The 25,705-nt window shown below is 36.2% G+C and overlaps 3 protein-coding genes across 5 annotated transcripts in view; 2 read left to right on the plus strand and 1 right to left on the minus strand.

The window, feature by feature from the left end:
* Positions 1-3,410, minus strand: part of LOC117990639 (homeobox protein Nkx-2.4-like) — a 61,688-nt gene extending 58,278 nt beyond the window's left edge. Inside the window, exon 1 of one of the 2 annotated variants that reach the window (XM_034978111.2) lies at positions 3,129-3,410. In XM_034978111.2, coding sequence (XP_034834002.1) covers positions 3,129-3,352 — 224 coding nt within the window. In that variant the 5' untranslated portion in view covers positions 3,353-3,410. Of the gene's footprint in view, positions 1-2,764; positions 2,994-3,128 lie in introns of those variants that run through there. The other variant, XM_069504622.1, reaches the window with a different exon arrangement.
* A 139-nt stretch (positions 3,411-3,549) lies between these two features.
* LOC117990638 (retinol dehydrogenase 13-like) lies at positions 3,550-25,553 on the plus strand. Of its 2 annotated transcripts, none has more exons than XM_069504621.1 (8): positions 3,550-3,751; positions 17,140-17,218; positions 18,355-18,481; positions 19,553-19,689; positions 20,526-20,682; positions 21,259-21,427; positions 22,623-22,827; positions 23,658-25,553. In XM_069504621.1, exons 2-8 carry the CDS (start codon positions 17,145-17,147, stop codon positions 23,788-23,790), a joined length of 1,002 nt encoding a protein of 333 aa, XP_069360722.1. In that variant the 5' UTR covers positions 3,550-3,751; positions 17,140-17,144; the 3' UTR covers positions 23,791-25,553. The 2 variants fall into 2 exon arrangements, with proteins under 2 accessions (XP_069360722.1, XP_034833999.1); XM_034978108.2 differs by lacking the exon at positions 3,550-3,751 and adding an exon at positions 7,587-7,694.
* On the plus strand, positions 7,666-11,735 carry LOC117990625 (patj homolog). Its single transcript, XM_034978086.2, has one exon. The coding sequence runs from the start codon at positions 7,883-7,885 to the stop codon at positions 9,866-9,868; it is 1,986 nt and encodes a 661-aa protein (XP_034833977.1). The 5' UTR covers positions 7,666-7,882; the 3' UTR covers positions 9,869-11,735.
* Positions 25,554-25,705: the final 152 nt, after the last annotated feature.

The following is a 25,705-nucleotide window of genomic DNA, read 5'->3' on the forward strand; positions in this document are numbered from 1 at the left end:
TTCAAAAAATAATTAGGTAGTTTTGGAGTAAAGGGAAGTTATCAAATGATGCAAAGACTAAGTAAGTACCTACTTACTAAAACCATAAGTCATTACTCCTTTTAGTTTACCGTAGTCAGGTAAGACTAAAATCTTGAGCTAAGACAAGGCATTTTCTTGCAATGATTGTCACCTAATATTAGATTTCAACGCGATCACGGCTTACTATTTAACAGTGATTAATTTTTAGGGTTCCGTGCCTACGGACGGGACTCTATATATATATATTTTTTTAAAGAATATTAGCCATTTTTTAAATGATTAATATTCCCCTTTCCTCTCCAATTAAGCGTCAAGCATGTGCTAGGAGTAGGTACGACAATAGTGCAATGGGCGGGGTTTGAACCGTCGACCTTTCGGTTTTCAGTCCACTCCTATACCGGTTGAGCTATTGAGGCTCAATATTATTAAGCCTCCGCTGTCCATCCGTCTGTTTGTCTGTCTGTCAGCGGGCTTTATCTCATGAACCGTAACAGGTAGGTATAGGTAGAGAGTTGTCACAGTGTGTATTTCTGGTTACCAGTTCGCAGACTCCATTATATCCAGTTTATCTGCCACTACTAAGAACGGGTCTTTTTACAGAATGCTTAAGCGATTTAGCGTTCCGGTACGATGCCGTGTAGAAACCAAAGGGGTATGGTATAATAACTGCCATACTCCTTCCAGATTAGCCCGCTTCCATCTTAGACTGCATCGTCATTCGTCACTTACCACCAGGTGAGATTGCAGTCAAGGGCTAACTTAATATACCTAACTAAATAAATAAAAATCCCCCTACCTAAGTAGGTATTTATTTGCATCATGTGTGTTCTATATCAACACTAATTAGCATTATTATAATTAATTAATTGATTATTAATATTTTGGTAAATCTTTGACCTGTAGGTATTTATAGGTACCCTACTGTACCTACGTATCTACTTAATTCATACAGTTTAATATTATAAATGCAAATGTGTGTTCGTCTGTCCGTTATCTTTTGATGAATTTGGTACAGAGGTAGCTTGCATCCCGGAGAGACTTCTAAGCTACTTTTTATGCCACAAAAAAAAAAAGTTCCCACGAGGTTCAAAAAAATCTAAATTCACTCGGATGAAGTCGGGGGCATCAACTAGCTATGTAGGTCTATACCTAAATACGGTATACCTAATTAGTAGTAGGTATAGGTTCCAACTTTTAAAAACCATTTAAAAATAATTTGTAGATTTTTGTTTTTACCCTATTTGCCCCAAGAGTGTTACAATTTACCCCAGATTTGGGGCAATCTGTGATTCACTTAATAAAAATGTTTTTTGTCAAATATTAAAAATTAAGTAAGTCATTAAATTAAATTAAGTAAGTATAATATATTAATGTTCTACAATTTGGACACATCGATGCTTCAATACAAAAGGACGCAAACCGAAAAAACACTTTTTTACAGGAGAGCTATTCAATATTTTATCATTTATATTTTGAAATTTATTTATTTTTTATATCTTTGTGCTCTTTAATCAATTATATGCATGTTACATACCATTAAAAGCGTACCTATTGTGAAGCTGCATTTAATCATGACAGTGTGCCAGCCAAGTTGGAAAAAAACGCGATGCACCAGCAATGTGTATTTGTACCTACCTATACCTATCTAGGTAAATTTATTTGTAAACTTATTTGCCTTTACTTACTTTGAATTTTTTTTACCTACTATAAGTAGGTAAATTTTTTTTTATATTTATTTATATCTATATTTTTTTCCAAACTTTTTGTAGATAGATTTGTATTTTTCCAGAACTGTAAAGTTCATCAAAAAATGTTTTATAATTTATGGTTTTAAACTAAAAACTAATTAATTACCATTTATTCTATCAAATTTTAATATAAAAGTATTTTGAGGTGATAGGCTTACCATTCAAAAACCATTATTTTTTCATCGGGATATATCTATCTAGTTATTTTCACTAACTAAAACAAAATATCTAAATGTTTTATTTAGGCCTAAGTAAACACCATCAAAAATATGTTTAGTAAAATTATAAACCCTATGTTTTATGTTTTAAATATAGTGTTTCTTGTCTATTAATTTTAATTGAAATATATTTTATGTAGAGTTCTTGATTTATCTTCACCTACTAGTTAGGTAGGTAATAGGATGCAATTCAGGAAAATACTATACTTACTTATCATTTCTAAACTAGGTACCTACCTACGTAGGTAGATACCTATAGGTAATTTTATCCTACTTACATGCGTTTAAGAAGAGTAGCTATTGACAGCTAAGGTTTAAAATAATTACATAGATATCTTTTATTGTACCTACTTAATAGATTTAATTTTTTAAATTTAATTAATCTTAATTTTTTGTAACCTACTTTAAATTAGGCAATTATTTGTTTATTTTAGAAGAAAAAATCCCACTTATTAGGTAGATATATATAGGTAGGTACCTACCTACTTAATGTCTACCTCTAGGTATATTCAAATTAATTTATAGTTAGTAATTCAAGCCTACCTTAAAGGTAGGTAGAATATGTTCCTCATCTCCATATCCAACAAAATTTTAAAATGTTTTTCCAATATCTTGAAGTTATATTTTTGAAATGTTTTATCACTCCTGTCTATCACTTAAAAATATGTAATTATTTAAAAAAACTTTCATACTCTTCACTGAATTTGTAATTATTAACTGAAAGCCATTGTCATCAAGTGCTTAGGTAGGTGTGTTTAATTATTCATAGGTACATACATATGCATATAGGCTTCGAGAGGCATGACGTGGTCCCGCCGCGGCCGGGTGTCTCAAGGCTGCACTCTAAGTCCTTTACTATTCATCGTAAATACCATCGAAACTCAACGCTCTCTATCGTAATCGATGGAATAAGACGCGGCATAAATAAAACGTCCGAGCCGGCTCGAGATATCTAAAGCACATCGTTGACCCCACATTCACAGCGCATCATCACTTGACCGACGATCACAACATACCTGCACAAACAAACGTCACCGAACTATATCCTTCGACTACGAGCGCGACTCGAGTGCTCTCGAGACCTTCGGGCCACTCGACAAATCAGCGGGTGGAGGGCCCCCCCTCCGATCGATCCACGCACCTGTACGGCGACGGCGGGTTGTTGGCCAGCTCCAGCTTGCGGTACTCCTCGATGGGTGACAGGATGTCGGTGACGCTGAACGGTGTGGAGTGCTGCAGCTGCAGCTGCGACAGGTTCTGCTGCAGCACCGATTTGGGCGACAGGCTCATCGCCAGCTCGGCCGCGCTCAGCTCCGGCAGCGCCTCCGCCGGACACGGCGAGTAGCCGCCGCCCTCCGCGGACATCCGACCGGCAACACTCGACGCCACTCGACGGCTCAGCCTCTAGTGGCTCTCGGGGCGCGAGTGCCGAGCCCCCGCCGCGGCCCGCGCCCGGCGCCCCGCCCCGTGGCGCGCGGCCTATGGCGGGCCCCCGGCGCCGCCATTGGCTGGCGGCCGGCGCCCGGGTGGCTGGCGAAGCCCCCAGTCCGCGGGCTCCGCCGCGGCAGTCGGCCGCGCCGCGAGGAGGGGGTCCGTGTCGCGAACGTAGCTGCTAATTGCCAGCTCGCGGCTGCTAATGTTGCGTGGACATTGATTGAACTTTTGACGGTTGGCAGTTCGAGCAATTAAGAGCTAATTGGAATAGCGAATGAAATTTCTATTGTTATCATTGTACGATTGGTGCTTTGTTTTTATTAGGAGAAAGTAGGTATATTTAGACAAATGATATATTTATATCTATCTACTAGATACCTACCTTACTTACCTAGGTACCTACTTTGTGTTTTATAGTTGTGTTTGTTGTTAACTGAAATAGACTCTTTGATTAAGATTAAGATAGGATTGTTTGACTCAACATTAATTCTAACTCAAATCTTTATTCAATTTCATTTTCATTCGTCCTTATAAGTACATACCTACCTAAGTAATTGGGTAGGTACCTACTTAGATACCTAGCTATTTGTTTGAACGCAAAATTGTATGTATAAGTTTAGATAGGTAAATATCTTTGCAATTTAAAAGCAAAAAAAAAAAATAGAATTAGATAGGTAGCTAGCTACCTACTCTGTTTTATAAATTTATTCAATAAATACCTACTCAGGTATCTAAATCTATGTTTTTGATGTTTTCATTGAATTAATGTATAAGTACTAAGGTATGATTATGAATCTACCTTCAGGTAGTTAGGTATGACCTATAATTTCTTAGCCTAGTTTTCCAAATTATTTTTAGGTAAGTAGGTAAGTATGTGCGGTGAAAAAATTAATTAAAAATTAATTTACCTACCTACGGAAAAGCACAACTAGCCCCAATATTTTATTTTTATCGTCACTATTTGCCCCATACTAGTTGTAAAGGAGGCATTTTGTGAACTCGGCTTTTTTAGGAAAACCTTTTTGCGAGAGTGTCTTTCCCGCCGTGTAGATATCAGTCAACCATTCACTTTACAAAGAGTTGGTAGCCAAAGAAGCAGTGATTGCCTAGTGGTTAAGTGGACTTTATATTCGACGGATCCACTTTTCGATTCCAGGCACTCAACTCTAACCAACCAACAAATCAACAAACAAAAACACATTTACATTTGTAATAATATAGGCAGGTAGTGATTTTCATAAGTAATTTTTTCTTTGTAAGTAGAATGTGACTAATGTTGCGAACATAAATAAATATAAAGTTTTTTTAAATTTTAATTTAGATAAGAAACATTTCTTTGTAAATCGAAATTAAAGTTATAGGTAATAAGTATCTATCAGTAGATCTCATAATATTGATAAAGCCTAATTAAACTTTCTGTTATTAATTATTATATCTCTAGGCATGTACTTAGAAGTAGAGTCACGGGTCTCTAGCTCGTAGACGAAATGAGTTACAAAACTGGTTTTTAAGCAAATTATAAATAGGTAGGTTGTTACAATAAACAGGGGTAAGTTGTAACATGTTAGGTAGGTTCTGTGTACCCCTTGTGGCTTGTGTAGTAGGTAGAGATTATAGTAACCCTACATATTTTATGTCGATATGATAAAAGCCAGTTAAGTAGACATACTTAGGTAGGTACCTACCTGTCTTAGGTTTTATAATAGTTCAACCAGGGCAAATTTTATTCGAATGTTTTTTTTTTAAATGAGAAACTGCAAGAAAAATTTCAAAGCGGCCTTGAAAGCCAGAATGTAGGAGTTGCTGGCCATTGAAGTTTTGGTTATGATGATGATTAAGATGAGTAGGTACTTAGTATCTTGAGAATTATTGTTTATAGTAAAAGAAATACCAATTTACCTATTAAGTACTTTTTATTAAAGATTTAACAATTTTAAGAAGTGTTATTTTACTACTTTGAGTTGAAATAAAGATTTTCTTTGTCATACTAAGTGTTATTTCTTGGTGAGTATTTGTGATTAGAGTTTATCGCAAAAACCATTTTGCAATCAGTGATAATCCATACTAATATTATAAATGCGAAAGTGTGTCTGTCTGTGTGTCTTTTCACGGGCCTACAGTTTAACCCATTTTTATGAAATTTTGTACAGAGTTAGCTTACATCCCGGGAAAGGACATAGGCTACTTTTTATCCCGGAAAATCAAAGAGTTCCCACGAGCTTTTTAAAAACCTAAGTCCACACGGATGAAGTCGCGGGCATCCTCTAGTATATAATATATAAAAGCAATAAGTATCTAATGTACTTATTATTCGATATGGTACCTATTAACTAATCTTAATAGGTAGGTACGTAGGTGTGTTGTAAAATAAATTAACAAATAAAACCTTCATTATGCTAGCAAATATATACTTCCATAATATTTATTTTCACTACTTGCCCCGAGCCTGTTACAATTAGCCCCAAAAAGGGGTAAGTTGTAACACTTCCCATTTTTTACAAACATGTCAAGAAAAAAAGATGATTTTTTGATTAATTATAACTATAACTATCTATGTGATTATAACTGTTAGTTTCCGTAAAATAAAATTAATTAAAATTAAAATTAAATTAATTCAGTTTTTTTTTCAAAATTGAAATATGCCTCTATGTATAGTAATAGGTATCACCTAACAGTAACAAGTTTCTATAGATAGTAGTTTTAGTTAATGCTGCACCGTGCCATGTTTTTTTTTAAATTTAATATATTAATTAGATTTATAGGTATATAAGGCTTAGTCAAGTAAATTAGGACAATTTCCTGTATATAAGATGTTGAATAAATAAAATAAATGTCCGTGCACGGACGCCACACTGAAGCATAAACTGCTTCATATAAAATGTTTGTGATGTTTTGAATCCGCGCCTCGTCCGCGCCTCGTACGTGGCACGGCTCGTGTCCGCCACGTGATAGCTTAAACCTTACTCTGTTTATTTTTTAAGTCTTTTTTACCTACCGATAAATGCCTAGTCTATGGTTAGGCTGTAACCTTTGTTAATAAGATTTGTCTAAGTATTTGGCTGTAGGTACTAAAATAAACCTAATGTATAAAAATGTGATTTTTAAATAAATAAGTTTATTAACAAAACAAGTTTTGTTTTTTATTTTGTACAATATGTATCTAACTATACTTATATTGTATCCACGCGAGTCGCAACAGGTCGAAATGGCAATCGGGGAGGGAACGAACCGCACACCCACACAGCCCCCGCGCTAAAACGGTGCGGGCGAGCGCAGGTGACGGGCGAGTGTGCGGGGCGTCCCCTCGTCTCATACCCCGATTGTCATCTCTACCTATCGCGGACTAAGACTATAGGTAGGTATTAAGGATTCCGAAATCAGAACTATGATAGGGGAAGCCCAAGAGGGGATTTTGGGATTTACTCGAGCGCGTCAGATTCCACACACAGCACATTGACATTAATCTAAGCGAGAATCGAGCCCTGGACTGGACCACATAAAAACATATTTTCAATGGTCCAAGCTAAAGTCGAATCAAAATCGATATTATTTCAGATAAATAAATAAATAATTCAACAATGCTTTGCTGTTTTCATTCTTACTCGAATCACGCGATGTATAAATTAATCTGCATAATATGTACATTTTACTATTTGAATCTGCAATATGAACTTACCTTTATAATCAAATTTTTAACTACTCCCGCCATCTGTGGCAAAAAGAATATTAACAATCAAGGGGATTTTATTACTATGAATTTTTAATTAAAATATAGGTATCCAAAGTATTTATAAAGTTTATAAAAATATAGAAAAAGGTATATGAAAATATTTGTTTTATTCTGCGGTGATATTATTATGGTTGGAATGGTTAACAGAGACATCTATTAGTAAGTAGAGGTACTATGTAAACAATCTACAACCAGTGACCTCTCTGGTCATAGTAACATACAGACCTCAGGACAGACATGACATGAGACATTGAGACATCTTGCGTTAACTGTTCACAACTCTTTGAATGTGTGTAGTAGGTACCTTTTCTACAAAAAAAAAATAAAATCATTTTAGAGTTTTATATAAAAACGTAAATTATATACATAAAATAAATCTGGAGAACTTAATTGAAAACTTGAATAATTTGCAAAAATTATATTTATTCGAATAATTTATTTTGTATAAGTTTGAGTTTGACATTTTAAACAAAATTATTCACTGGGCACACTGGGCACACCTGCAAGGAGCTGGCCACACTCTCGCTGTCTCCGATTCAGCAAGTATGTAAATGTCATTTTTATACCGAATTTACATGATTTATTTTGCGTTAACGGCCGCGCGCGTTATGTTTTTTATAGCCGTTGAAACAATAAAATCTGTTTATCAATATAAATTCACGATGGACGTTTCTGGCGGTCACGATTATAACCTCGTTCGTATCACGTAACCGTGACTTTTAAAGGCACCGATGGTTAGGAAGACGATGGTGCTGAGTACGGAGTGGGCGCAGGTAGAAGTGGTCGAGCTTACGAACGACGGGAACGGGCTGGGGTTCAACCTAGTCGGCGGGAGGAGTACGGGCGTAGTGATCAAGTACGTGTTGCCCGGAGGGATCGCGGAGAAGGACGGTCGGCTGCAAAGTGGCGATCACGTGCTACAGGTTGGGTCTGTGAATCTGCGCGGTTTCACGTCCGAGCAAGTCGCCGCTGTGCTGCGGCAGGCGGGCCCCACAGTTCGGCTTCTAGTCGCGCGTCCTGCCGACCCCGCAGCCGCTCTCCGAGCGCCGCTCCCCGGCACAGCCCTCGTACCGACTAAACTCCTCGGCGATCCGGAACTCCTCGACCGACACCTCATAGAAACGGGCTATGGCGCAGTCTACAACTTATCTCAGTGCTTCACTGACTATATCAACGGTCAGAATGATATGCAGAACTTAGTAGCAGCCGTTAGCATCATAAGTGATGACCCGCAACAAATACCCAACCACCCTATCATTAATGCTGTATCTCCCACCATAACTATCACTGTACCTGTGGAACTGCCACCTTTACCTGAAGTAGAGATTATTCATGTCGATTTGAATAAAAATGTATATGGCTTAGGTATAACGGTAGCGGGGTATGTGTGTGAGAAAGAGGAGTTGTCTGGAATATTTGTAAAAAGTATAATAGAAGGCAGCAGTGCGGAACAGAGTGGTAAAATAAGACTAAACGATAGAATTATTGAGGTAGATGGAACATCTTTAGCGGACAAAAGCAATCCTCAGGCTGTGGAGATATTGAGGAATACAGGTATATCTGTACATTTCGTTTTAGAAAGATATTTGAGAGGACCAAAGTTTGAGCATCTCCAACTTGCAATATTCAATGAAGAGCGACCATCTTCCCCCTCTCCGTCAAGTACAACCCTCACTTGGTTCCCAGTGCCTTCCCAAGCTGACAATAGTATTACTGAAATTGAACCTGAGCCTGAATCTAACACGACTATAGACTCTGGTGTGTTGGAAGTTGGAGAAAATGAAGATGAACCCACCCAAGAAGAGTTAGATAAGCGATTTGATGCAATATTTGCTGTAGATACAGAAGAGATAAAGAAAAAATGGGAATCTGAGTTTGGATCGGACAAGGAAATAATTGTTGCAGAAGTCAACAAGTTATCGGGGCTAGGGATAAGTCTAGAAGGTACAGTGGATGTAGAAGGGGGTCAGGAAGTAAGACCACATCACTACATAAGATCTGTCCTACCGGAAGGTCCTGTAGGTGTACAGGGCTTGCTCGCAGCTGGCGACGAGTTATTAGAAGCAAATGAATTCAGACTACACGGCTTAACACATACCGAAGTCGTTAACATACTGAAACAGCTTCCAAATCGTGTTCGATTAGTTTGCGCAAGAAGCAACACGGAAAGTGGTCCGAGACCAGTCATAAACTTAGCACAGGATCGTGAAGGATTCGAAGCTAGAAAAATAATTTCTGGAAGCTTGAATAACTTAACAACAATAGTAAAAGCACAGTCAGACTCATCTATCAATACATCTAGTACAGCGACACTAACAAACCAATCAGGTTCTAAAAAGTCACGGTCGTTGGAGTGTGTATCAGGATTAGCCATGTGGCAGAGTAAGGAAGATATCGTTGAATTATTTAAAGGCGATCAAGGCCTAGGATTTTCAATTTTAGACTATCAAGACCCGATAGATCCGAATGGAACAGTTATAGTCATCAGGAGCTTAGTACCTGGTGGTGTTGCTGAAAAAAACGGAGAGATCTCACCGGGGGATAGAGTGATGTCTGTAAATGGAGCTAGTATTAAAAACGCGACATTAGATCAAGCAGTGCAAGCGTTAAAAGGAGCTCCGAGAGGTATAGTCAAAGTGGGAATAGCACGGCCGCTACCATCCTTGGAATCTACAAAGTCAAAAAGCACAACTACACTCAATACTAAACCGAGTTAATCTTAGTTTTGTCACCTATTAGACTTCTAGCTTGAGAGATGGTGGGAAATTTTAAGGAGGTATTTTATAAATGCTGAAAAGATTCCTGTACCTTATTATTTGAGTAGGGAGCTCTTAACCAACTAGCTGGTCTATGGTAGGCTCCATTGAATGAACTCTTTTTCAAAAAATAAAATACTAATTTTGAATTTTTTTATTGAGTATATATTTGATTTGCTCTAGCTAACTATTTCAAGGTACATATTTTAAAGATCCTCCACTTTACCTAAACAGGAAGATCTAGATCCAGTAACATAATACTTAAATGAAGTTTGACATTTTTTACCAAGCAACATCATAAGTTATTCATGCTTAAATAGAGGGAAAAAGGAAACATTTTCATTTTTAAAACATTTATTTATTTATGTATTTCTATTTTTAACATGCTTCATCACTTTCTGACCAACAGAGTTGTTCACATATGGAATAAATTGCCTAAGGATGTGGTTATGTTAAGTTCTGTTAACCAGTTCAAGAATAGATTAGACAAACATTTGGAAAACTCGAAGTACTTCCGATATAGACGCATCAGCGAAAGCTGGTTAGTATATTAATAATAATAATAATCATTTGGAAAAAATATTTTAGTTTGTGTCAAATAACCCCCAAATTTTTCCACCATCTCTTTGACCATTCTGTGTTACAACTAGTCAAAGTTGAAACCATATCTATTTTACGCTTAGTTTGAATTAAGCAAATTTTACACAGGCATTTAGAATGCTAATGTGAAACACATGATATATTGTACATCTTAATTAGTAACTATATATTAGTGAGCCTAAGTTTTACACTAAATACTAGTACTTTTAGAGGGGCTATTGCACCATGTGAACATAGTATTCTTAATACGTAATGTAGATAGTTGAGAGGTAAAGTGGCATAAGTCAATTTTTTACAATTTTCGTTTTTTTAATACTTAAAATCAGACATTTATAGCACTGTGATCTTGAGTAACGCTAATCCGTGACTTAATTTTAAATGTGGAAAAATTAAATACTTAAGTCACTGATAACCATAACTTTACTTTAGATCACACAACTATAAGATAGTGTGCGATACCTAGCATCTGAGCTAGTTGAATTGTATCACAGCACAGTGTTTAGCACATTAATGGACTAAAGAACCGCAATTGCTATCATGTAAAACAGTGAATATAGAAAATAAACTTACACTCATTGAAAACTATCTACTTATTTTGACTTGTGACCATTTTCTTCACAGCTAAAAAATTATATAGATGTCCAAAGCTCCCAAAAATCATACTAATAAATATTACTAAAGAGCTCAAAATCTATAAAACAATAATACCTTACGCTTTATTAGATTATTAATAATAATCTGTATATTGTAAATTCACATGTCGTTTTGTAATGCACATTTTAAACACTCATTGGTGCTCTTTGAATGTCACAAAAAACTTAAACATGACTAAATTAACATATAAAAATCATTTAGCCCTTTTCTGTCTAAAACATTGAGAAAGTGATGGCATTACTTTTAATCCTATTTATTATCTCAGTTGAATATTTGTTTACAAACAAATCAGCACCATTTTTATATCATACCTATTGTAGGAAATAATAATTTATCTTCTTTTATATATTTATTATTCCTCTGTGCATATATGGCACAAAATTTAATCAACAACAGGGTTAATAGAAACGTATCAAAAGGTTAAAAAAAGATATAAGTCTATGTTATGTCATCTTGACAATTTGTGAAACGAATTTGCTATATACACCTACCATAATATACCTACTTTTCCAAAAGACTACCCCTGACTTCCTTAAAAGATTCTTGTTATTTGAGTTAATGGTTTTAAAAACTTAAAATTTGCAATTTATCGGCCCTGACTTCCTTAAAAGATTCTTGTTATTTGAGTTAATGGTTTTAAAAACTTAAAATTTGCAATTTATCGGTAATTCCTTTGGGGTGCAGCAAATTTTACTGGGCAAGGCAACCATTTAACATCATGTGACCAACATGTTTGATCACTATTAATAATAAAAATAAAAATATCTACCGAATTCAAAGATATATCTTTCTATTTGTAAAAAGATAAAATTGAAAATATCCTTTGATATAATTTTGTCTCTCTCCAATTTTGTAGAAATCTACCGCAAACTTATATCAAAATTATGTCAAATTTAAAATACATAAAAAATTGATCACCCTGTGTAAGAGATTATGACTATAATATCTTCTTTCATCACCTAGATATAGATATAGGATAGACACAAATATTGTAGATTTTAACCTAAGGGAGCAATTATATAAAAAAATCTTTATGTAAATAATCAAAATTTTGAATCTCAACAAACTGAACATTGTACAAAAAATACAACTATAATGGTATTTGACTATAATATTGTTAGGTATACATATTTTACAGAAAGTACCTAACTTGTATTTTATGTTTAGTAGTAGAAAGATTTTGTTGTTGTTTTGTTGTTGAACTAAAGTGACCTAAACCAAAATTTATGAATTTAAAATCATCTATCATTCATGCATTCATTTATTTTTTTGTTTGTTCAATAATATTTTTCTTCACGTGCTTTCAATGTACAAAACATAATATATCTGTAAATACTGTAAAATAAATATAATGCGTTTATTGTGGGACTTTTGTCCGAAACAGATACCAACTTGTGCTTTTTTGTGAGCAAATAAGAAACAATAATTGTTTGCCTCAAACCACAGACCACCGCCTATAGACGTCTAATAGCCGGACACCCCCGATCGCCAAGCTTAGGCAGCTACTTAGCATAAAAGTCTGCCCACGCCCGTTTGGTACCCTTGACTTTTGAGTCCACCAATCACAACAAAGCATTCTCCCCTGTTCCCCGCCAACATTTTACTTTTGCAAAACCTTGTAGGTACGGGTATAGGCGTACTCTGAGGTTGAATTTTCTGTACCTCAAACGCAGCTTTCTAAAATAATCAAAACATTTTAGTCAAATACCATATTATTGTAATATACGACAATACGTCGTCTTTTATTTCAATAATGGTTAAAATTCCAGTTTTAATACATGAAAAAGTGGTTTTTTGCAATAACTTTGACCAGTATTAGTGGAACCTGACATTTTTTTACTTAAAATATTTACAAAATATCAAATAAGGGATTCTAGTCATTATTGATCCCATAAATAAAAAGTGCACAATTAGAAATGCACATGTGATATTTTTATTTATTCATATGTATTACTATAATAATAAACTAATAATGTGGCTCATTCAAGAAATTCAGATTTTTCAGTGAAGCTAAGCACAATACACTTATTAGCCACAATATTTGTTTTACATAATCATGCTACTTTAATGTTGGATGTGGATTTAGTTTTATTTTTATATTGTGCAACAGTGTATTAACAGACATACGATTTTATATTAATATCATTGTTAACATTAGCATAATATCACTGTCATAGTCGCAAAAGTTGAAATATATTTTATTGAGAAGTAACCCTAGTGCGCCCCCTAGCGTATTCCCATACAAATGTATGTTGTGTGTAATTGTTTTCCATTTGAATATCAACTAATCCAAATCAAAGCAATTTTTTCGATATGTTCTAGAATACTTTTGTAATTTTTTTTTTAAAGAATATTAGATATATTAAATGACTAACATTCCCCATTCTTCTCCAACTATGTATCAAGCTTGTGCTAGGAGTAGGTACGACAATAGTGCAACGGGCGGGGTTTGAACCGTCGACCTTTGGGTTTTCAGTCCACTCCTTTACCCGTTGAGCTATTGAAGCTCTAAAATTATTTAATATGTGGTTGATGCTGTGGGTAGAACGTAAAGTAATACTATATTTTATTACGGTTTTTAAGCACTGCGTGTTACCGTTTGTTGATCAGAATAAATAAAAATAAAAGAAAATAATAGAAATAAATATCTGTGCCTATGAGTTCCCAGATTTCCGTATTAATTTAGCGTTCCGGTACGATGCCGTGTAGAAATCAAAAAGGGGTGTGGGTTTAATAAAAACTGCCATACCTCTTCTAGGTTATTCTTAGACTGCATCATCACTTACCACCAGGTGAGATTGCAGTCAACGGGTACCTTGTATCTAAATAAATAAATTAAAACACCGCCTCATTTATTTGTATGTAAATTTTTGAGCTTCTGTAACTTTAAAACATTTTTATAGAAATCTGGCATCCACAAACAGATATTAGTTTCTACTTAGAATGACGTGTCCACAAAATTTCTGAGTTTGATAGATTAAACATGTTTGTATGGGAACCAAATTATGTTTGTATGGGAAGAGCTGGGGAGCGCGCTAGGGTTACATCTCTTAAGGTGATAGGTTTGATACCATCTAAGGTGTGGTGCAAGGGACTCTGCAAAACTTAAAGTTTTGGCGCAGCTCAAACTTGCGCAATATAATAATCTATTTTTCAACGTTTGCGACACGTACCTACTATGCGTTTTAATAAAGCAGAACACCTGGGTACTGAAATAGGTCAATCTTGTTCTGTTCGAGATTTCTTAAGTGTTCTGCTTATTTTTTTCTTGATATCTTTTGGTTGTCTTCATTAATAAAAACATTTAAATGTAGTAAAAAAAATTGCTGCTTTGTATAAAAAAAGTTTGATAGATATGCGATTTATAGAGTACCTTGATTTTCTGAATTAAAATGCATAGTACTAAAACCGCCATAGACACAACTGTGTAAATAGACCGGACTCAAAGATTGAGGCTGTGTCGTACTAACGAATAGCACGCATTTTATAAGGCAGCCTCACAGACATTTATATGCTGACATTTATAGAGCGTACTTTGACTTTGCTCAGACTTAAGTTTCAGTTAAAACAAGACACAGATTTACGCGAGCGATATAACGCTGTCTCGTTTTAATAGTGTCTTAAGTGTGAGCAAACTGAAGTCAGAGTGCGCTTTGTAGATCTCACGTCATAATTGTTAGAAACTGGCTAAAAAGAAAAATAGTTTGTAGCCTTACAGATAATATAATATAGTTTTTTTTGTAAACAGATATAAAATATGTATAGAACAGAGATCAATCCCGTTATTGTCAGTGTACAAGAAATCTTCCTTCACCCGACTGAAAATAGATTAAATAAATATATAAACTCGGAAATATGTGAGAATTTATACGATTATATATAAATGTAGTAAAACTGTACGTTATTATTCTAAGAGTACCTGTTCTCTGAAACGGAGTGAAGCATAGACATGTTCAGCATTTTCAGAAGACCAGTCGGATAACGTCAATAACATTATATTATCATGATATATTACGTTCATATTACAAGGCGTTCGCGTTGATTTAGGGTTTTATAATTTCCGTGGGCACTCTTTGGTTTTCCGGGATAAAAATTAGCCCATGTCATTATCCAGGTCGTTAGCTCTAACGATGCAAAAAATCACGTTGATCCGTCCGCTCCGGTGCGACGTGATTGAAGGAGAAACTAACAAACCAACAACAACCACTTTCGCATTTATAATATGGGTAGTGATTACAGAGACGACGAACAAAACTGACTCGTCATCTGTCAATAATCTGATTGGTCTGCTAAATACGTCTCTCTAGTCTCCACACCTCTCCGCTTCAGTGAAAAGGCATTCTAAATCTCAAACAAAATGAGTTTTAAAGGTTCCTACTTGATAGTGGTTGTGCATTCTTGACACTTTAAATAATATTATTTTATTATTGTATACTTACAATATATTGTTAGATAAGTATTATACAAAGTATATGTACGCTGCAATACCCCAAATAATTATTAGTCATTAATTAAAAACTTTAAATATTTTTAAATCAAAGCAAAAAATATCGTTTTTTAAGTTGTACGTGTTTATTTACAATCACTGAAGATGTAAGTGCAAATCTTAGTAACAAAAAACTCTTAAAAATCACTTATATATATCTTAGATCTGTAATCTAGAGAGTACAAAATATTATCTACTCTAAAGAAATATTTCTATTTTATCTCAAAAATAAAGGTATCTACCTAAGTTATTTAATATTGCAATTCAACCGTGACTTTAATACTTTTTAATGCATTTTTTTCACAATTTTTATGCAATAAATTTAGGAAAAAAAATCTCACATATTTCTGCAGTAGGTAATAAATAAAACGTTATAAACTTATCAAATTATAATATAGCTTTCAGTACAATTAGTTGGGCACTGTACGTAAACTCCACACGAATAGTACATTACACTTGATAAAATAAAATAAAAATAATAAAGAACGAAATAAACATAAGTTATACCTTAATTATGCTGTTTTCTTTATCCTTAGGTATCTAGTTTCTGGCCAATTAAAATGACTAAAAAGTATACATAGTCCGGTTCGAATGACCTATTTTGAACAGAAAAAAGTGTAGGTAAGTACATATCTACACTTTTTCTGCGACGCAAGTTTTCAAAAGAAACTTGCGAATTAAGATTAAAACAATTCAAATTTAAACTAAGTATATTAGAATCTAAAGAAGAATATAAAGTAGGTATGTGTAACATTATTTACTTGGAACGTTAGGTTAGGACTCCCAGTGATTGGTGAGATCTATAGAGCGCACTTTGACTTTGCTCAGACTTAAGAGATTTATGCCAGCGATATAATATCGCAGTGTCTAAAACTAAGACATTGTTAAAACGAGACAGCGTTATATAGCTGGCATAAATCTGTCTCGTTTTAACTGAAACTTAAGGCTGAGCTAAGTCAAAGTTCGCTCTATAGATCTCAGCCTAATACTGACTGATGTTTTTCTCTTAACTAAACTTAGAATACCTATCTGCATCTTTTTCTTTTTAATATTGCTAAAAAAGGGCGGAAAATGAATTATTTTAATGACTAAATAATAGTGCACTCTACCAAACAATACGCTCACGACTGGCATCTAAAGTCACGAGGTTTGCCAGTAATTTTTCCTTTTCTTACCAAATGTGGTAAGACGAATTGACGAAATAAGACGAATAAAAGATGCGAAATTGCGTTCAGAGCTCGATTGCGGTAGAATGACAGCTACAATATCACGATCGCAATGATTGGTTAACGCTCGCTCTCTATTGGCTACCATGCATTATTGCAACATGAATAGCACCAATTCAGCCAATCACAGGCAGCAATTGCGATTGTAATATCTAATGATTGATGCAGGTGAATCTACCTTATGTTATACTTAGGTAAGTAAACAACAAAAAATGATCTGTTTTCAACTTTTTAAATGAAAGTAATCGACTTCATTACCTCTGCAGATACAATGTGGGTGCCCAACTTGCCGGTCGCAATTCTCACCGGCATCACGGCGGGAGCTGGAGCGTTGTGTCTCTTTAAGTAATCCATTCCTTAATCTTTATAGCCTAGTGGTTAAGACGTCGCCGGCCTTCTATTCGAGAGGTCGGTGGTTCGAAAATCAAATCATATATTTATCGTCCGCGTGGATTTAAGTTTTTTTAAAATCCGTGGTTCGAAAATCAAATCATATAGGTATTTATCGTCCGCGTGGATTTAAGTTTTTTTTAAATCCGTGGTTCGAAAATCAGACCATATATTTATCGTCCGCGTGGATTTAGGTTTTTTTTTAATTCTAGCGTTTAAACTACCGTGAGTGATTCCCATTCTAAATAATATCTGTCCCGGCTTTACTCACGTGTGTAGTCGACGTTAGCCCACGTGACACGTGAGTAAAGCCGGGACAGATATTATTTTTTTAAATTCCTTAACTCTTTGATTTTCCGCGATAAAAAGTAGCCTATGTCCTTCCCCGGGATGTAAGCTACCAAATTTCATCTAAATCGGTTTAAGCTGGCCCGTGAAAAGCTAAGAGATAGACAGACAGACACACTTATTATTAGTATAGATTATTCGCATTTATTATTAGTACTAGCTGATGCCCGCGACTTCGTCCGCGTGTAATTAGATTTTTTTAAATACCGTGGGAACTCTTTGATTTTCCGGGATAAAAGTAGCCTATATGTCACTCTCCAGGTCTTTATCTATACCCATGCAAAAATCACGCCGATCCGTTGCTCCGTTGCGACGTGATTGAAGAACAAACCAACAAACAAACACACTTTCGCATTTATAATAAGGGTACTGATGGATTGGGTATATACACTTTTTGATTGTTAATTTGCCGAATTTGTAAGAAAATGATGTCTAATGATAATTAATTACGTAAACTTAGAACTCCGCACAGGGCCCAGCGTGGCAGGCTATAGTTATGTTATAGTTCTCTAGAGATTTTATATCTACTTATCTAAGTTACAGTACGCGGCAGAAAGTAATGTACAACGGCCATTAGAATGACATTTCGGCTTTGTAGAGCGTTGTCTTTGTCACTCATTTGTCGGTCTCAACGACAGAGACAATGCTCTACAAATCTGCTATGTCCTTCTTAAGGTCGATTACTTTCTGCTGCGTACTGTACTGTGATTATCCATTTACTGACTTGCTATGTATTTTTCCAGGGACATATACGGCGGAGTAGCCTTCGACAAGAACGTGTCTGCGGAGGGCAAGACTGTCGTCGTGACGGGCGCCACCGGCGGGATCGGCAAGCAAGCCGCCTGGGAGTTCGCTCAGCGCGGTGCCAAGGTATTATTGTAAAAGTTTATTTCTATAGCTATTTTATAGCCTCAATAGCTCAACGGTTAAAGGTACGGCCTGAAATTCGAAAGGTTGACGGTTCAAACCCCGCCCGTTGCACTATTGTCGTACCTACTCCTAGCACAAGCTTAACGCTTAATTGGAGAGGAAAAAGGAATGTTAGTCAAAGGCAATGGCTAATATTCTTTTAAAAAATAAAATAGAAAAAAGCATATTTTAAACGTAAAATGTAAGCTACATTTTTTCTTACATGTTTTCATCACATCTTTAAAAAGAGCGACCGCCGAGTTTCTTGCTGGTTCTTCTCGGTAGGAAAGGCATTCCGAACCAGTGGTAGATGCATTTGATGATTCAAAAGTACTTGTAAAAGTTTGATTGAATAAAAAATATTTTTATTTATTTTTACATGTAAGAAATCCTACCCGTTTAAAAAAAAAGTAACTTATCAGGCTGATAGGTAATAACTAATTAGTAGCTCTTTTTAAGCCGACTACGGCAAAGCCAAAAGGAAGGGTTATGATTTTAGCAGTCTATGTATGTATGTTTGTAACTATTTTGTGTGTTCCACTGTAGCGGCTAAACTACTGGACCGATTTTAATGAATGCGATGTCAATCGATTCGTTATTATGGTCCGGGTGACATAGACTACATTTTATACGGACAAAATTGATCCCAAAAAGTGGGGGCCCCCATACTTTTTTCTAACAATGTAATAAATCATTATACTTAGGTAGTGTTTTTTGTGCAGCCGAATATCAGTACCTACTCTTATTATAAATGCGAAAGTGTGTTTGTTTGTTGGTTTGTTGAGTTGTCCTTAAATCACGTCGTAACGGTGCAACGGATTGACATGATTTTTTGCATGGGTATAGTCTAAGACCTGGAGAGGGACATAGGCTACTTTTTATCCAGGAAAATCAAAGAGTAGGTAACTACCTACCCACTAGATTTTTAAAAACCTTAATCCACGCGTACAAAATCGCGGGCATCAGCTAGTCGTTACATATTTTCAACATGGTTAGCCTGCCTGCTACAAAAATAATGTGAGCCTATCCCAGGTTTTCATGGCATGTCGTGACATGACGAAGTGCGAAGAGGCGCGGCGTGACATCGTGCTGGGCACCAACAACAAGTACGTGTACTGCCGCCCCTGCGATCTCGCCAGCGCCACGTCCATACGGGAATTCGTTGCGAGGTGAGGCCGAGCGAATACGCGACATGTTCCATACAGGAGGTTATTCACTAACTAGTGTTTGACATTCATCACATCATCAAGCGATAGACGTCCACTGCTGGACATAGGTCTCTTGTAGGGACTTCCACACGCCACGGTCTTGCGCCGCCTGAATCCAGCGGCTCCCTGCGACTCGTCTGATGTTGTCCATCCACCTGGTGGGGGGGTCTTCCAACACTGCGTCTTCCGGTGCGAGGTCGCCATTCCAGCACCTTGTGTTTGACATTGGTTGGTCCTAAATTGCTACTTCATTGAGTCATATTAAAATGATTTTTTGCAGAAAAATTTCAATTGATGTCTTATTACATTTTTAAGAAAAAGATGCGAATATTCTAAAATTTAGTTGCGTTCAAAATCAGCACCAATGGATCAGTACCCTTATATAAATGCGAAAGTGTTTGTTTGTTGGTTTGTCCTTCAATCACGTCGCAACGGTGCAACGGATTGACGTGATTATTTGCATGGGTATAGATAAAGACCCGGAGAGTGACATAGGCTACTTTTTATCCCAGAAAATCAAAGAGTTCCCACGGGATTTTTAAAAAACCTAATTCCACGCGGACGAAGTCGCAGGCATCAGCTAGTTAAAAATAAATGTCAAAATCCAAATGAGCTCGGCGGCTATCAACCAGTGGTAAAATTAAAACTTCCTGACTTCATAAGCACTTGTAAAAAGTTTACATGAATAAAAAACATATTCTATTCTATACTATTCTAGTGTTGATCACTGAGCAAGCGAATCACGCCTCAGAAATAGAATCGCTGGGTAGCCATTCCAGCATCAATAAATTTCTCAGGTTTAAATCAGAGGAGCCCTATGTGCATATCCTAGTGAACAACGCGGGCGTGATGGAGCCCCCTCAGGGCGTCACTAAGGAGGGCTTCGAGACGCAACTGGGCACCAACCACTTTGGACACTTTCTACTTACTGAGTTACTATTAGATACTTTAAAGGTGAGAGATTATTTTTTATAGTCAAACTTATGTGTAGGTATGTAAATTTTTTATCAAAAAAAAATTTGCAAATCAGTCGAGAAACCTCGAAAAACTCAGTTTAGTAAAAATCAGTTCGTCTCAGACAATAACAAAATACTTTTTTTAAATTATATTGTTAAGTAATTTTAAAGTTTATAAAAAAAATTTTGCAAATCAGTCCAGAAAACTCGAAAAAATCTGTGTAGTAAAAATCAGTACGTCTCAGACAATACCAAGCACTTTTTAAAAATGTTTAGTAATTGGATGTATTTTCTGAAAACGTTTCAACTCTCAACTCGATTTTGAGATGGTTTGGTGCAACGGATTGACGTGATTTTTTGCATGGTAGAGTTAGAGCTGGACTCTCCCGGAAAATGTAAGAGTTCCAACGGGATTTTTTAGCCTAAATCCACGCGGATAAAGTCGCGGGCATTATCTAGGTTGAATAAACTTTAATAATGCTTCACTGTCAGAATGGTTTAAGATTAGATTTCATTTCAAGCAAACATAGTCGACAAACTCCCTCAATTTAAGGGTAGAATAATTTTTGTTTAGAAATCGACCCCAAGTCGAGTTATAATAGTGACGTGCAGCGCGCACCAGAAGGGCACAATTCACAAGGAGGATCTGAACATGAGCCAGAAGTACGACCCCGTAGCTGCGTACAACCAGAGCAAGCTGGCTAATGTTTTGTTTGCGAGGGAACTCGGCAGAAGAATGTTGGGTGAGTTTCAGATAGGTACACTGGGGCCGATTCTCTAGTACACAATCTCTAAACTAAACTAAATTAACAGTTCTAAATCTAGTGCTTTCCTTTTCCGCAAGCAACATTATGAAAGGGATAGCAATAGATTTAGACGTGATATTTTAGTTTAGTTTAGAGATTGTGTACAAAGGAATTAGCCACAATGTACCGTTAAAATTTTATAATAATATTAATTTAGGACTTTATAAGGTCAGTCAATAGGGTCATCATAATTTTTTTTTTATTCCGATACAAGTTAGCCCTTGACTGCAATCTCACCTGGTGGCAAGTGATGATGCAGTCTAAGATGATAGCGGGCTAACCTGGAAGGGGTATGGCAGTTTTTATTAAACCCATACCCCTTTGGTTTCTACACGGCATCGTACCGGAACGCTAAATCGCTTGGCGGCACGGCTTTGCCGGTAGGGTGGTAACTAGCCACGGCCGAAGCCTCCCACCAGACCAGACCAGAAATTTAGAAATTATAAAATTCCAAACCCCTGCCAGGAATCGAACCCGGGACCTCCCCCAATTAAGACCACAGCGCTCACCACTGCGTCAGGGAGGTCGTCAAAATATCATCATCATGATCAACCCATCGCCGGCTCACTACAGAGCATGGGTCTCCTCTTAGAGTGAGAAGGGGTTTGGCCATAGTCTACCACGCTGGGCATGTGCGGATTGGTAGACTTCACACACCTTTGAGGACATTATGAAGAACTCTCAGGCATGCATGTTTCCTCACGATGTTTTCCTTCACCGTAACACGGTCATGGATTGTAGTAATAAAATGATGTGATTTTTTGTATAGCGGTAGTTTATGAGGGCTAGAATTCATTATTAAAGAGAATAATTTAAAAAAAAAGGTTTTTTATTTATTTGTTACATGAGCGTCACGCTGTATGGAAGGTGATTATTTAATGAAGTCACAATCCATAAACGACAAATATTTTTAAATTTTTTAACATAAAAATAGAGTCATTTCTGCGGGAAAATATTTTTGATGTTGAAAAAATGTGTGATTTACGCCTTGTGGCGTCATTAATCGCAACGTGAAGTTAATAATTGTATTTGTAATTAATCTTACTGTACTTCAAAATCGCGCCGCTGAAGTAGTTTAGTTTGAGAAGAAATCGAGGCCTATTTGCGTTAAATCTTTTTGTCATTACAATAGATTGCGACGTGGCGGTGACGGCCGTGGACCCGGGCTTCACGGACACGGACCTGACGCGTCACATGGCCATGATGAAGAGCGTGACGCGCTTCGTGGTGTACCCGCTGTTCTGGCCCGTCATGAAGAAGGCTCGCACCGGCGCGCAGACCATCCTCCACGCGGCGTTACAGCCCGACCTACAGAAGAGCAAGGGGGATTACTATGTGTAAGTCCTATACTATGACGTCATCATCATCATCATCATCATGATCAACCCATTACCGGCTCACTACATAGCACGGGTCTCCTCTCAGGGTGAGAAGGGTTTTGGCCATAGTCTACCACGCTGGCCAAGTGCGGATTGGCAGACTTCACACACCTTTGCGAACATTATGGAGAACTCTCATGCAGGTTTCCTCACGATGTTTTCCTTCACCGTTAAAGCAAGTGATATTTTAATTACTTAAAAAAAATACTATGACGTCACATGGATTGAAATTGTAATGTATTCACTAAGAAAACGCCGTTGCTTACCAATCCGTGTGACGTCATAACAGCTCATGCACCTAAAAAGATGGCGGGCAGCACTTTCGCGGCGAAATTTAAAATGCAAAATTTTAATGTATTTTTATTGCACTTATCGATCAAATAAAATTTTTGTAAATTTTTTGGCAGTAGGATCAAATTAAAACTCTTTTCAAAAAAAGGTAAAATACTCTATTATCCTTATTATACATATATTGTTACTAGCTTATGCTCGCTACTCAGAATACAGTTAGGTATTCTGTGTTCTGAGGCTCGCTACTTCGTCCACGCGGACTACACAAATTTCAAACCCACATTTTTTACTCAAAAACCCTTTCTTAACGGATGTCTACGTCATAAAAGCTAATGCCAAAATTTAGCCCGATCCGTCCAGTAGTTTGAGCTGTGCGTTAATAGATCAGTCTAAAAGGAAAAACTGACTTATGCCCGGTTTCTGAACTCACCAGTTATTCAGAAACAGAGCATGAGAAGATTAGTAAGACTGCTAAAGTTTTTCATTATTTTTTTCAGTGACATGAAAAAAACCACTCCATCAGAATTGGCCCAAGACTACGAGTTGGCGCAGTGGCTGTGGCGGGTGAGCGACAAGTGGACCAAGGTGGACGAACACAAGGCGGAGTTGGCCAAAGCCTTGGCCGCTTGATGTGAAAACCAAAGACAAATGCCATGAATTATGCTACATAAATAGTCGGCTCGGCACACGATGTAAATGCGATCGAAATGATTTTTCACATGGATAAGTTAAAGAGTGTGACATAGTGACTTTTTAGCCCGGAGAAGTCATGAGATTTCAAAATCTAAATCCACGCGGACAAAGTCGCAAGAACCAGCTAGTTGGATATAAAATAAATAAATAAATAAATAAGTCTTTTATTAACTGAAAAAATATATACACAGAATCTAATTTTTCTAGTAGCTAGGTACTCACACTTTTCATACTTTACTTAGTTGAAACAAAATTTATGTTCTATGCTTATTTCCTTATTTTTAAACTTTCAGTGATTTTACAACTAATCAAGATAAAGGATACACGATTTATAGACGTTTTACCTCATTGTTACCTAGGAAGGTACATCAAAACATTAGAGAACTTTTGTAATCAATGAGATAAGTTGAACTTGTAACAATGTATTTAGATGACGTAAATTTTTCTATTTTATATAGGAACATTAAATAATATTTGAATCTAGGACGACATATTAACGTTTTTAGAAGACAACTTAAATTATGCGGTTATAGAATAATTTACATTTTCAACATAAAAAAATTTATTTACTTATTTCTAACACAATAGATACCTACCCATTACATTTAAGCCTACTATATAAAAATTATTAGGTACTTATCTAAACTAGTTGGATATATTTGTTTATTAATCACTTGGTACACAATCAATTAATTTACAAAACCACTATAATAATTAATAATCAGTAAAATAAATATGTAAACGAATGTTGTCAAATGCCGCTCAGTCTGCCTGCACTTCCAATATTCGGTTCATCTTTAACAGTCAGTCGGGCGAGAAATAAAATGAACAGTTAGTCCACGAATCCCCATTGACAATCCCCATCAATGGGGATTTGTGAACTTATTTTCCACAAATCCCCATTGCTTTAAAATAATATACAAACAACCCATAATGTAACAATCACGGAGTCTTAATTTTCACTCAGTTATTATTATTTTTATAACAAAACAAATTAACGGTTCCGTTTTACCGATTAGTCGAACCCACAGAGTACTTTTTACATATGGGTCGAACCGAATGAAACCTATGTAGAAGTTACTATATTCGGCTAGGTAGCCGAACCGATATTATTTACTCGACTATGTGTATTGCCAAGAGAAATTTTCAACATTGATTCAGTTTAGATTTAGATCAGGCGCGAATCCAGCGCTCAATAAATTCACTCATGATCGATATAGTGCATTTTTACATTATATTATTATAATAATATACAACTTTGTGTATATTTAGAAGAACTAGCCCGGATAATCTTTTCTGTGCCATTGAGGCAAGCAACAAAGATTATACCTACTCTGCGAAGAGTAGAAAAAGATCTCTCCGCGGTAGCTATGCTGACTGGAAGAGTTGTTTATTTATTTGAATAGAACGTGAAAGTGTGACGTCACAAGTCTATTAGGGTTATGGGCATGCCCATCGTGCCCACAACGCTGGATCCGCGCTTGGTTTAGATGTTTCACAACTTATATAGTGTAATTACGTTCTAATTTCACTGTATAACTTGTGAACTACTTTACAAAATTCTGTGGAGATATTCGTTGTTTTGTTATGATTTTTCGTTAAGAAAAGACTGCTTGTAGGGAGTGTTTGTAAACTGTAATGATTTGCATTTATTCTTTTAAATGTGTAGAAATTGTTAATATTAATAAATAGGAATATTTAATTAATATTTTCGTGTTTTACTGATCTCTCAGTCTATCTATACATCCTAGCAAGCTGTTTGGGCCGATGTATGTGTAGATGGTACCAAAATAAGACCGGTCAAGTGCGAATCGGACTGGCACACGAATGGTTCCGTACCTACAAGATATAC

The sequence above is a fragment of the Maniola hyperantus genome, chromosome 18, assembly GCF_902806685.2.
Source record: "Maniola hyperantus chromosome 18, iAphHyp1.2, whole genome shotgun sequence".
Lineage (NCBI taxonomy): Eukaryota > Metazoa > Arthropoda > Insecta > Lepidoptera > Nymphalidae > Maniola > Maniola hyperantus.

Bases quoted from the DNA above. Each gene is read 5' to 3' on its own strand.
- LOC117990638 (XM_069504621.1), top strand. From the start codon at position 17,145: ATGTGGGTGCCCAACTTGCCGGTCGCAATTCTCACCGGCATCACGGCG. The intron at 18,482-19,552 runs GTATTATTGTAA...AGCCTATCCCAG, and splicing joins TCGCTCAGCGCGGTGCCAAG to GTTTTCATGGCATGTCGTGA. The intron at 19,690-20,525 runs GTGAGGCCGAGC...TAAATTTCTCAG, and splicing joins ATACGGGAATTCGTTGCGAG to GTTTAAATCAGAGGAGCCCT.
- LOC117990625 (XM_034978086.2), top strand. From the start codon at position 7,883: ATGGTTAGGAAGACGATGGTGCTGAGTACGGAGTGGGCGCAGGTAGAA.